Here is a 14,065-nt window from a genome sequence, read left to right on the forward strand (position 1 = left end):
GCCCACAGGGAGGAAGACACCGGAGAGGGCAGAGCAAGGACAGGGCCCAGGTCAGGTGTTCATCCAAGTGGTTTCTCTGAGATCAGACAGGATGGCCACACCTGTCTCGGCTTGACAGTTCTCCAGATGTGCAGGGCAGGCCTGGAGTCAGTGTAGGATCTGGATTCTCAGATTCCCTCCCCCAGGAACTGCTTTGGGTGCCTCAGAAACTAACCCTGGAGCCACGGTTCTCTTCTCAGTGGACAGTCCGAGGCAAGGTCAGCGCTCTCAGCAGCCGGCCTCATCCTGAGGGGTGAGCCCATGTCCCTGAAACCTTCCCAGGGGGTAGGAGTGAAAACTCTCCCTTGGCTTCCAGGTCAGCTCCGGGGGTTTCCTCTCCCGAAGGGGACTTGGGCCTTTTCTCCCACAGGCAGCAGTGATGCCTCATTCCTGCAGCTCATTGGTTTTCCTTCTACCTTAGCTCTTTCTGTCACAGAAATTACTTCCCTCCATGGGCTGTGCTGTGGGTAGAGGGACACGTTTGCATGCAAACATTATGTTACCAGTGGGAACCTCCTATCAACCCTTCTTGGCTTTAGGAGAAACGAAAGGTGTGCTATATAACAACTTGATAGCCTGAAAATGAAATTCCCAAGAATTTCCTTTATTTATCCCAAGCACCGCTTATGTATTTAGTTTTTACTTACTTATCCCAAGAATAATTCCCAGTTACTTTCAGCCAGAACCATGGCAGGAGGAAGGATAGGATCGGGAGAGTCGTGACATGAGCAGGGTCCTGTGGTTACAGTTCCTCTGGGGATTCTGTTAAACCACCTCCCTTGGGTAGGCCCAAATTCAGATCCGAAATGTTACCTATGGTATGACGTGCATGAAAAAATGTTCGTTACGCCCCAAACCATAACCTCCACGCCTCTAGGCTCGGTGCAGTGCGTCTGCTGGTGCTGTTGAGATTACTCTTGGGAACCAAGGTCAGGACTATAGACGGACGTGATGGTCACCCAGACACCCCTCACGCGTGCACTGTGAGGAGCTGAGGGCAGCACATGCTAAAGTCGGCCGTGTCCCAAGAAGTGAGGTGGTTGGAGCTCAGCCACCGAGGTCATATTGGACTGTTGGTAGAAGAGCAAGGATGTTCTCTCTCATGGCAGGAGCTACAGAAATTGAGACGAGGGAGGAGCCGGGATGTGAAACCCTGCTGGTGCCCAGCCAGGCGCCATAGAGGCCTGGATAGTGCCGGCTGGAAGTGCTGACTCCGTGTGCCCTCAGCACCGTGCTTATCTCTGTCCCTCTTCCTTCTGTGTCTCTTCTGTTCAGGGTCTCCCTCCTCACCTCTTTGCAACGTGCAGTTGGTTCAGAACTGGAGGCCGCCACGTTGCTTTTCCCTTCATATATGCCAAGGCCTCTGTTGATCTCCCGTGTGACGTTTAAGATGCTGACCTCAGAGACGTGCGGGCGGCCGGGCATGAACTCCCCGTCAGAGTCTGAGCATGCGCGCCCCAGGCGGTTTTCTTAGCGGCGGCCTTGACTGGCACTAACTGAGTGGAGAGAGCCTGCCAAGGACCGCAGGGCCAAAACCTCCTTTCTTCATGCGCTGGCGGGGGTAACAGCGATGGGCCAGAATCATAAGGTGGGAATTTGGAGTAAAGTATCAGATGTGTCTGAGGCGGAGCACTGAGGATGTATTGCGTTGTGTCCCAGCTCTGGAGTTATGGGGCAACCTAGAATTGTGGCTAAGGGATGTTTCCCCCTGAAACAAAGAATTTCAAGGGAAATGTTATGTTAGGGTGACTGATTTGGTAGTGGTGCTCAAAATAGACTGGAAGAGGGACACCCGGGTGGCTAAGTTGGTTAAGTGTCCGACTCTTGGTTTCAGCTCAGGTCATGATCTCACGGTTTGGGAGTTGGAGCCTGCTTGGGATTCTCTCTCTGCCCCTCCCCTGTTCTCTCTAAATAAACTTAAGAAAATAAAATAAAATAAAATAAAATAAAACGAAGACTAGATTGGGAGAGAGACCAGAGGTGGACTGGTTTAGGTGGCATTTGTTGAATGCCATTGGTAAGGTGATAGGTCCTTGAATGCAGCAGGAATGGAAATGGGGGGTAGGATAAAGAAGAGAGTCACCTCAAAGTCCACTGGCCGTGCCCAGAGGCTGTAGCCAGTGGGAAGGCATTTTGCATCTCAGTGACTGGGATGCTGGGCTGTAGACAGGGCTGTACGTCCACGGATCATGTCTCCTCCCATCATTGTATCTTCGGCACCTGATACGTACCAGGTGCTCAGTATTTCTTGGGTGGATAGATTAATGGTGGTATTGTTGAGAGAAATGGGAAGTCATAAGGAACACTAGATTTGGAAAGAAGGTGAGGGATTCCAGTTTGAACATGTGGGATATTCCAAATGGACACGTCCAGCAGGTGACAGATAAGTGAGGGGATGCACCTGGAGTTACAGATCACTTCAGCTCATCAAGTATTTGGAAACTGGGTACTACAGGAGGAATAAGGATGAGTAAGATGACTTAAGAGCAACAGAAAAGAGGTATAATAATAATATGCAAATTGTTAAGGAGGCAGAAAATGTTAAGGAAAAAAGTGGTTATAAAGTGTTGTACAGATTCAGGAAGAAGAAAAAGGTCACCCGACTGAGGGAGAAGCAGAAAAGTCTCCTCTGAGGGGGTGGTGGTTTGATGGGCAGAGGGATGCAAGGGTAGGGTAGAGGAGGTCTGATGGCATGGTCCAGAGGGCCTTGAACTAGGGCCCTCAAATGAGGTTATGTCTGGGCATTGCCAGCTCACCAGGTTCAGCTCAAATGTGCAGGCTTTTTAGGAGTCCCTGTTTAATGTGGAAGACCTGAGTTGGGGTGGGGGAGATGAAAACGAGATCCCAATAGGAAGGTCTTTCCCCTTGAACATCACTGCCGTTTGCCTTGGGTCCTAGGGCCTCTGCTTCCCTACAGCTGAGGGGATCAAGAACTCCCTGTCTGCCATTCAGAAGAGCCCATTTGCTAAAATTTTCTTTGGTGAAGGAAGAGGAAGCATGCATTTTGCTTGTGGCTTCTTTCTGTAGCCTCGAGCCCTCAGGCTGAGCCCACACCACCTTGCCTGCCTTCCAGGAGCTTGTGGAAAGAGGCTCTGAAAACTCACTGTCTTGGAGACTAGCCAGGGTGAGTGTTAAGAGGAACTTCCCTTAAAAGAGCAACCAAATAGTTTTTTTGTTTATAGCCTCAGGATCTTTAGGGAGAAAGGAGATGGGAGAGAAGAGTGAGTGAAGCCCATTCAAAGTATTTGCATATATTATAGAAGATATGTCAGACTTGCAAAATAGCTAGTGTATTCTGAGCACATCCCGTATCCCTAGGAAACAGGTGTGCACACACATCCAGACATGGGTACACATCTTAGACTAAAATAAAACTTCTACACTTTACATATTGCTCAAAGGAATGGGTGTATACTTTACGGCCACGAAGTAGAGAAGGCTAGCTAGCTAGGTTTTGTAGTCCAGAAGGCTTGTTCTCTCTTGTGAGCTTGGGGAGCTCCACTGATAAGCAAGCTAGGAGGCCCTGAACATACTGTTAGTGTGGCGTATTGTGGTTGGAATTCCGTTCCAGAGTAACGTGCAAATTAGCCTCTGATCACTTGAGCTTGTGCACTTGAGCCTAATATGACTGAGAGGAGCCTTGAAGGTACCGGCAGGTACGAGTTTCAGGACATTGGGGACGTTTACATATACGTTGAGAATTTCTGCCATGAACAGATGAAGTTCACAGAATCCATCAGGTTCACTTTTCACTATGACTTCTTGAGCGTTTGCTGTGTGCCCGGCACACATTAAGAGCTTTACAGAGATCATCTTATTTCCTCTTCCTACCAATCCTGTAACACAGGCATTTTTTTCCTCCTCATTTTACAGATGAGGAAACCAAGGCATAGAGAGGTGACCTAGGGTAGTAAGTAGTGGTTGTGAGGTTGGAACCCTGACAGAGCCCGTACTCAAGTCTTAATCGTCAGACCAGATGGCCCGGTGTATTTGTGAAGCTGCCTCGCATTAGAACCGGGAAGCGGAAGCCGCTCGGGAACGTGTATTTATCCCGGGGACCTCACTGGTCATTCCACATGTAGGCAATGCTGTGGAATCAAAGATTCAAATGACTTGGTAGAAATTAGTTCACCTTTCAGTAGCTTCACAGTTTGAGAACCTTTGGAGGCTTGTCTCCTTTCTGCTGAACACAGCAGACCTTTCAACTTAGGTTTATGCCAAATGTTCCCGATAATTAACGAAGCCGCTGAAGCCAATTCTAGGAAAAAATAACACTTTAGCATCCAACATGATGCAATCTGCAACACCGGAGCCCTTGCCGCAGCTCTCAGTACACAAAGCACCTTATTGACATCACAAAACCGCTGAGGGGCTGCTTCTAGTCCCCAAAGTTGCAAAACCACCCTGGGCCTGGAGTTGGCCTCAGATGAGGAGAAAAACCCTGCAGACTTAGCAGCCCGGCGAGTTGTCCCCCCTGCCGCTGACTGCCTGCGGCATGCGTGCAGATGCAGGCCTCCGCACTCTCCCAGGAAACCCAGAGCTTTGGCTTTACCCCCAGTCCAACAAGAGAGAATTTTTCCCCCCGTCCAAACCATTGCCAGGGTGATGAATTCCCATCAGCCCCACATCCGGAGTGGAATCTGGAAAAGCTAGTTCAGAACTTTTGAAGAAGCTGCTACAGGGTATTTTAACAGCAGGTCCTAAAATCTTAAAGGGCTGCTGATGTCTGGGAAAAGTGAGTCTTGAGAGGCCCTTTAAAAAGTGTGTGTGTGTGTGTGTGTGTGTGTGTGTGTGTGTGTAACCCAAGTAATGGATGCCCACTGTAAGAAAAGAGAGATAAAAATATAGTGCCTTCATGGAATCCCATATTGTACACTAGATCTTGTTTACTGTGGGAAGGGAGGCCAATTACAGAAACCACCTGGACAAGAGTTGCTATAAACTTGAGCTTTACAACTAGAATGGTTTAGGGAAGGTAACTTGTCCATACTTTTCTCCTTTATAAAATTGCTAATACAGTTAGCATTGAAGAAAATTAACCTGTGCACAGCCTTGCAGAAATAACATGGTTTTCAGGTTTTCCTAACACGGCGAGGCTTGTTTCTTGGTTCCGGGCTAGTGTACCTCAGTGCTGATCACGGCCAGAGTCAGGTGATACCTTCATCAAAATCTGTGTGCTTTTTCCCCAGACACCAAATGGATTGCTTCTGACCCCGAGTCCACTGCTATCCAGCATACATTTCTGGAGCAGCCTTAGTCCAGTTGCTCCTCTGAGTCCTGCCCGGTTGCAAGGGCCAAACACGCTGTTCCAGGTGAGCATTTAGAAATGAACTTTTACACGTTGAACTTCTAAGGGATGTGTTTCCCTAGTAAATCCTGCAGAGGTTACAGAATTCTGCCCTCCATTTGGTTAAAATGTTAAGTTTCCAGAGGGAGTTGACGGGGCTGTAAAAGCCAGCCTTCAAAGGCAGACATTTTCATTAAGGCAGACATAGCGTATTTAGGTCAGATATCCACAAATGGAACAATTAATTCTTGAAGTGTTTGGATATCTTCACTGACTGTGAACACTGGAAATCTATTAAGGAAAGGGGACACATTTAAAACTATTTTTATAGAATCTCACACTTTAACAAAATCAACATATTGACATTACTTGAAATACACTGAAGAACAAAGATAGTGAAGGTCTCCATACTGTAATAGAAAAGTTATCTGTAGAATTCTGTGAATCATCATTAAATTCTCCCTGTTCCATGACATCCAGGGCATTTGGTTAAAAACGAAGTCTTAGCTGCTTTTTCTTGCACAGCTCCTGTTATTGGGTGGGCACATTTATTATTCATTCACACACTAGAATTATGCAGTAGCATGCCTGCTATCATGTGGTGGTAATCAGTATTTCCTCTTCGAGAGACTCCAAAGACTGTGTCTCCCAGACCAAGATGTTATTACCAAGAGAATAGAAAGAGTCCTAGTGACAGGAGTGAATCAGAGCAGGGGGCAGTGAAAACCCCCTCTCCAGCCTGTTGAGCTCACCCACCCTGAATCCCATGCCTGTCCCCCCAGTGTGGCTTACCCAAGGTAAATGTAGTTCTTTTCTCCCCCTTGTACCTAGCACTGGCCACTCTGTATTTATGATTGCTCATTCGCCTGGCAACCTCCACTAGACTGTGGGTCCTCAGGAGGCTGGAACCACATTGTGTTTCTTGTTTACTGTGGTGTGCCCTCAGGGTCGGGCACATTGCTGGGCACACAAATACTTAGTAATTATCGCTGACTAAGAATTCACCAAGAAACTGGGTGCCACCTTGCTGGCTCAGTCTGTAGAGCATGTGGCTGTTGATCTCATAGTCGTTGAGTTTGAGCCCCATGTTCAATGTAGAGATTACTTTCAAAAGAAAAGAATAAGAATTGTCTAGGAATGTTAAGTGTTAAAAAGATGAGGTCTCCATGCTTTTCTGAGTTGGTCATTTTACTTGTCAGAGTTAATATTTACCTTCTCTGTGTCAGGAGCTGTACGTGCTGGGATTTAGGGTCTCGGAAGAAGGGTGGAGCTAAAGAGGTTTTGATTGCTAACTTGCTTCTCTGGTTTCCTAGGAAGGTTGAGGTAGGGTTGTTATGATGTGACTGTATATCCCTAGAGTAATCAGGTTTCTCTTCGGGCCCTCTTCTCATCACAAGAACTTGAGCTATGGTCATACACGGCCAACATGGTGATACTTATCCATCTGGACTCAGGCAGAGAAATAAAAACTAGAAGCAGTGAGCAAGTGAAGTACTAGCAAAGTTTCAGATTAGTAATCGTTTGGTGTAAAGTTAAAAGACCTTATTTCCTGGTATTCAGGCTGGAGTGGCACTCTTCTAGTATTGGAGCTCCTGATTAGAGCACAAGTTGTTTGGGGCATGTGTATGGTAAGCTCCATGGGCCGAGGGGCTGCGGTACTACTCCAGTCCTAGCATCTACAAGGCCTCCGTAGGGTTCACTAGATGATTGTGAATAACGAATGGAATCTCTCTTCCTTTCTTACTGGGAATTCTGCCACGTGATTGGCACAGGACTTCGTGATCTAAGGACTCCATGGAGAACTGTTGGTTGGGATTTCTTTGGGATCCCTTGCCTTAGAATCTACACCTTCTCCAGTCCATCACTCCTAACAGTGACAGTTGCCCATGTCTATAGTGTTTCTACACATTATCAGGATAGTAGGAGCTCTGGGTGTTGGGTATACATCCCCTTTTCTCTTCGGTCATGAATGTAAACCAGTGGTTCTCAAAGTTAGTGTGCTTAAGTGGTGGGATAAAAGCTTGTTGGGCCCCAACCCCAGAGTTTCTGATTCAGAAGATCTGGGATTGGGCTGAAAATACCATCTTTTTGAGATCCTAGCAATGCTGCTGCCCCAGGAATCCACTTTGAGAACCACTGCAGGCCAGTGGTTCCTAAGTTACGATTAGAATTCGGCAGAAGAAACTGCTGCATTTAAAGACCACCTGTTCAAAATTTTCCTTTCACAAAACGTACCTGTCCTCTCTACCAGAGCCTTTCAAAACAAAGCCACAGCAAAAACTACAAACAGGAGGTTGGGACGGGGAATACAGTCTTTTTTAGATGGCTGGCAGGGCCTTCCTTGTGCCCTGTCTTTGGGGTGCAAAAAACTAAGGAAAAGCAACTTTGTACCTTTTAAAATATTAGCACTCTTCCTAGGGTGAGACCAGTTGTGACAGAAATTAGAAATAGCAGTTTTTAAAACACGAAATAAAATGTGGGAAGAATATTTGAAATTCAGATTATCAATAGTGCTTTTTTTGAAATAATTTTCTTTAAAAATAACAAACCTTTCACATATACTGTAAATGTACTGGAGGAATAAAAGAAATACACTTGGGCTACAGTACGTTTTAAATGATGCTGGCAAGTTTCCTATTGTGATGCTTAGAAACGTAGATCGGGATCCTTAGGGTAGCTGTTGACCGAGTAGAGGAGTTTTTGCACAGAATGTCCACTGATGTAATTATTGTGGTAATTTATAGCATATATTGAGGAATTTAAGGGAAGATAGTAGCCCTTCTGAAAGAGGTATATTTAAAAATAAAGTGATTCTGGTCAGAACAGTTTGGCATTTTGAACTTACCTAGAGGATGTCTGTTCCACTTTTGAAACAGATTTTGATCAAATTTAGAATAGGTACAGAGAATATCTCAGAACAAGGCAGGGCTAATTAAGCTTTTCAATTAAGAAGGTTTTCTGTAACTTGTAATTCAACATATCTAACCCAGAAGAGATTTGTAGCACTGTTATCAGGGATTGTAGAAGATCTAAAATATGGGCATTAACAGATTTATAAACAAAATGCTGTAGGAATAGATTTAGAAGACAAAATGTCTAGTTTTCTGCTGGGGAACAGATGGAGGCTCTGAGGAAGAAGTGGCACCTGTGCTGGACAGAAAGGACAGGATTGGCAGACAGAAAAGCACCTTCTAAATAATGTGAATGATCTGGCTATGCAAGTCCACAGTCTGCTCAGCGACGGGGTAACAGGAAAAGCAGCTGTGGGCCTTGAATATTATGCTCAGAATTTTCCACCATAATCCCCTAAGTAACCATGGGAGGCTTTCTTAGCTGGAGATAGCGTAATAAAATCTCTATTTTAAATATTTTTCATAAGTTTATCAGCATGGAGCCTGATGTGAGGCTCGAACCCATGAACCATGAGATCATGACCTGAGCTGAAGTCAGACACTTAACTGACTGAGCCACCTAGGCGTCCCTATAATCTCGATTTTAGAAAGATGTGGAGAAAGAATTGAAGAGAAAGCAGAAAGTGTAAGGGGCAGGAATGCATGAGAAAATTTTATATTGCTCCAAATACTGAGGGGAAAAATAATCTTTTAAAGTAGTAGAAATGGGAATATTTAGAAGGCATTCCAGAGGTAAAACTGAGAGAAGACTTTTAGTTGGGTTTGAGGAGTAAGAGGGTGTGAAAATTAGGAAGAGACAAAGATTACTTATGTGATTACAAGACTGGAAATGCTTTGTGCAGAAGCTCACATTTTTTGAGGGCTGCTATAGGCTAGACATTGTTCGAAGCACTTTTCGTGGCTTCTCATTTAATACAGTTGACCCTTGAACAATGTGGGGGTTGGGGGGGGCTCACTGCCCTTGCAGTTGGAAATCCATGTATAACTTCTGACTCTTCAAAAACTTAATTACTAATGGCCTAATGTTGACCAGAAACCTTTCTGATAACAGTTGACACATACTCTGCATGTTCCATGTATTATATGCCGTATGTATTCTTATAAAAAGCAAGCTCGGGAAAAGAAAATCACAAAGAAAAGACTTTTATAGTACTATGCTGTTTGTTGAAAAAATCTGCAACCTGTGTTGTTCAAGAGTCACCTGTACTCCTAGTAGTTCTTTTTGAAAACCTAAGGAAACTAAGGCCCAGAGATTTTGCTCAGTTTACCTGAGATCACAAGTTAATAAGTAGCAAAACCTGGATTCAAGTTTAGGGTCATGACTTAAGAGTGAGCACGGAACTGCAGGCTTTGGGGAAGACGCATTGGTGGGGACATCCAACTGATAGCAGGAAAGGCCTGTTGAATCCCGTATGGGAGAAAGACAGGCTGAGAGTAAAGTTTGGAGGAATGTTGCAATTTAGGAAAAGGGAGTAGAGGTTGGGAGTCAATAAAGATGAAGCACGCCAGGAAAGCCAGAAATAAAGGGCAGAGGGCAGAAATCAATAATATACATTTTAAACTGGAAGATTAATAAAACCAAAAGCTCATTCTTTTGAAAACACCAGTAAAATGGACACAAATCAAAATGAGGTAAGATTGCAAATAAGCTAAAAGAATGAAAATTCAAAATCTGCTCTTCTGGGATCCACTCTTAAGTCAATGAAAATAGTAGTTAGGAGAGTAGAAGCTATAGGTTTAATAGATTTGATAACCAGTTGAAATGGATAAAATGTTAAAAACAAGTAAAGTTCCAAAGTGTCAGAAAAGAAACAAAACCTTGAATATGTTAATGACCATTAAGGAAATTGAAATAGTATTTAAAGGGCACCCTCCCATGCTCTGTGGGGATAACCCAACTTACTTTACAGGCTCCTAGGTATCAACTGAAGTGAAAGCCACTGATAAACTCTAAGGCTAATATTAGATGTAAGTTATTGAGATACTTTGAAAACTGAAAAAAATATATTCTGTAAGTATTTATTGCACAGTACTTCTAACTTGTGCTAGGTTTTGCAGTTTGATATTTAGTGTTGAAACTTAATATTAACTTATCTAGATGAAATAGAAATTTAAACTAGAAGATGGCCCAGGAGATCATTTTGACACCTTTCATTCTGGACAATGAAAATCTAGTCATGCAATCGTAATGTATTAAAGGGAGGCCTTCAATTATTCCTGTTCACGTGGGAGTATAGTTGTGGTATTTCTTTCAGACCTGAAAGTTGTCACCAAACCATATACCATTATACCATTTACCATCTTAGTTACCAACAATACAGAATTAATGTTACTTTTTGTCAGTTAAAAAGTTTTTCACTGTGAAGTGTGATATTGTCATCGTAATTAAGAAGAATACTTCCTCAGGCCCAAAATATATTCTTGCTTCCTAAATCTTTTAAGGTAAAATACTCATTTTTAATAGTTACTGAGAAGCATCTTTATAGCACTCTGGATAAACCATGGCCATTTTCAAAATACTATTAGAAAGTTTACATGGGAATCAGTTAAGTTTGTTGTCTCTGGTTCTCAAAAACAAGACTTAAAGCAAATTAGCATTCTGAGTAGCTTGCAACCTCTTAAAAGGAGTATTAGAACATGCTTTAGCAACATATAAAGTATACATTTTTTTCTAGTGGCCTAGGCATATAAAATCATTAGGGAGGTTTTCTGGGCCTTATTCTTAGTTTGCTCTGTGTAACCATGATCTCATTCTGTAAAATGGCCCCAGGGGCGATCCACCATGGTCTGTGTAGGAATGTAAAGAACTCCAGTTCATCCAATGGGTTTGCAGTAATTATTTTGAAAATCTTTTTTTCCCTACAGTTTCCAACACTGCTTAACGGCCACATGCCAGTGCCAATCCCCAGTCTGGATAGAGCTACTTCTCCAGTTCTGCTTTCTTCGAACTCTCAGAAATCCTGATGACATCTGGCCACAATTAAAGACTATTAACTGATGAGACAAATTTGTCCCCATGGGCTAGTTTACCTGTGTCATGAGAAGGACGTTGTGAAACCCTGTTAATTTGGTTTGCACTTTTCATAACATGGATGGTCTAGGTTAGCATTTTTAAAACTTTTTTTTATATTCAAGTATATATGAAGATCTGTTTGGCATTAAGTGAGTTTTAATGTTTTTGTTTTTATATCCTTTTAGTTCTTAAGTGTTGAACACTGTTGACAGTGAAGAACTTTTCTTAATGGTTTTCAGTATAACTAATAAGGATGTGAAGCTTTTTTTTCCTCTTTAATTCCGCATATGCTGAACTATGCTTATAGACACTATAACCAGCTGTGCCTTCCTTTGCATTTAGTTTTATGTAAATGATTTATATATTTTTTAGTATTAAGAGAAAATGTTTGAAAGACAAAAATTAGTATCAAACCGCTCTCTAGTAGAATTTCATTATTTTCCACAAGTAGGCAACATGAAAGCATATTCATATTTTTCCTTTTTGCTTTCAATTGTATAAGAATTGCCTTAGAACCTCTTTTGAAGTGAAATTCAGTAAATGTCCAAGTTAATGTTTTTATAAAAGAAACTAAGCCATATTTAGAAAATAAAACACTCATAAAATGTTCTAAAGTGCATTTTTTAAAAAATGAACTTTGAAAGGCTAGCCACCTAGCTGTTTACAATCTTTTAGACTTCTCCAGGCAAAAACCTGAGATAGAGATCTACATCAAGTTCATTCTACCCATGCCCTTGTAATATCTCCTATGTAAGCATGTTCTTATTTCAAAAAATTAGCTGTGGTTCTCCCAGTTTTTCCTAGAGAATCACACCCTTGATACATTTCCTGTATCATCATGAAGTTACAGCGTTTCTCTGAAGCCCTACAATTAACATTTAAAAATCCTATGCTTTGGAAGAGGCTCACAGACAATTTTGTAACATCAAGGATCTTCATGTATATAGGCATAGCCTTGCTTGTGGAAATTGAGAGGTAGGATACATTGCTTTATGTATTAATAAGTAAGTTTCTGGGGAGAATGAAGAAAATTGGATACAAGAAATAGAAAATTTTTCAGGAACTCATCATTGTGGAACTGAATTAGTAACAATTTGGAGCACCTGGCTGTAAGCTCTCTTGTGCAGCACAGTTCAGAACAGTGATGGCACAAACATCAGGCACCACTCTAAGGCACTGTTCTATACACTAAGTAGGAAAATTCTAAATTCTTCCAATGAAGAGAACTGGAAAGTACTCTGTGCTTTCAGTTCAAGATCAGATTAATTATCCTGAACTAGAAGTAACCAATTTGAACTGTGGCTAAATAATGGACTCCAAAGTAGGTGTTAAATGGCAAGGATTATGAAAAAGCATACTAAAAATAAGGCTTATAAAAACACAAACATTTCTGGAATTTTTCAAAAAACCTAAAAATCTTGAGATTTTTCAATTGGAATTAAGCGTCTCTGTACATCTCCAATATACACCTCTGTACATAAATTCCAAAATCCACAGATACTACTGTCACTCCCTCATGTGCTGAGGATAATTCTGTACTACAAGAGCTGGTCCGGGGAACTGAGATGTACCAAACATGAAATGTCAGAGGTAGAGGGGGCCTCTGGGAATGCTTCTCACCCCTGTTTCCAGATAAGGCAATTACAGAAGCAACTGGGAGCTGCCTAAGGCCACACAGCTCATTAAAGGTAGAACAGTGATTGGTGCTCAGTCCAGTTCTGCTTTCCCATGCCTGGCTGTAAGTAACTACTGGCCCCAAGCTGTATGTGAGGTAGAAAAAAGCAGATAAAGATAGAACATTAAAAAAAATTCAATCAGATAAGTGAAGAACGCACCCCCAATTTAAGATTCTTAACAGAGAAAGTTAATGTACAAAAACTTCAAGAATATTTTTAAGTGTATATGCTGATTGGAAATACTCAAATGACTATAAGCTGGATTCCTGTATTTCCTTCCTTGAAATACTATGATTAACATGAACTCTAGCTCTGTTTATTAGAAATGGAAAAATGATTTTTATGAATCAGAAAACTATGACACAAATAGAGAATTGGAGGTATTGAAATGTAACCCTTATAGCTCTGCCTCATTCTGTGTGTGTGTGTGTGTGTGTGTTAACAATTATTTTAGAGAATAGATTTAAAAGAACATATTAAATAACTTTTTTTTCCTTTTTATTGTCTGCTTGATCAGTGTTAAATTGCTATGGCTAAGGTTTTATAGAATTATAACCTAAACGTTGGTCTCTTTGTACACACCTTTTCTATGAGTGCATATCTTCATTCACTTTCATATATGTATCAATTTTACTATTATTTTTGTTCAATAAATACTTTGTGATAAAAGGTGTGAGGAGGCAAGTGGGTTGGTTTACTTCCATTTACCTGGGATGATCCAAATTTTACTTTTCCACATGGGTACAAGTTGAAAAATAAGTCTTGGCCTCTAGCCTTAAATATGATACATCAAAACATGCTATTGTATACATAATTTGCTTTAAAGAGGTATTTAATGAAACAATTATTAACGAAACAATTATTAAGGTTGCATTTGTGAGGGTTGGGGAGGAGAATGGGTTTGAAAAGTGGTCCCTTGATCTCTTAAATCTTAAGGTCTCCCAATCATTCTACATTGAAAGATAGGGTAGGTGGTAAGGAAGGGAAAAAAGAAATGATCATTTATTTCTTTTAGCTGCAACTAATATCATACTCAATGGTGACTGAAAGTGTTTTCCCTACCATAAAGAACAAGATAAGGATACTCTCTGTTGCCAATTCTACTTCAACATAGTACCGAAAGTCTAACCAAAGGAAT

The 14,065-nt window shown here is 41.9% G+C and overlaps 1 protein-coding gene across 2 annotated transcripts in view; it reads left to right on the top strand.

Annotated features, from left to right (window-relative positions):
* Window positions 1-13,598, top strand: part of ELK3 (ETS transcription factor ELK3) — a 65,331-nt gene extending 51,733 nt beyond the window's left edge. Inside the window, exons 4-5 of one of the 2 annotated variants that reach the window (XM_039236562.1) lie at window positions 5,229-5,351; window positions 11,104-13,598. In XM_039236562.1, the coding sequence (XP_039092493.1) occupies window positions 5,229-5,351; window positions 11,104-11,202 (222 nt within the window). In that variant the 3' untranslated portion in view covers window positions 11,203-13,598. The remainder of the gene's footprint in view (window positions 1-5,228; window positions 5,352-11,103) is intronic. The other variant, XM_039236563.1, reaches the window with a different exon arrangement.
* The last annotated feature ends 467 nt before the right edge of the window (window positions 13,599-14,065 follow it).

Source organism: Hyaena hyaena, unplaced genomic scaffold (genome assembly GCF_003009895.1).
Source record: "Hyaena hyaena isolate Hyena2069 unplaced genomic scaffold, ASM300989v1 scaffold_113, whole genome shotgun sequence".
Taxonomy (NCBI): Eukaryota; Metazoa; Chordata; class Mammalia; order Carnivora; family Hyaenidae; genus Hyaena; species Hyaena hyaena.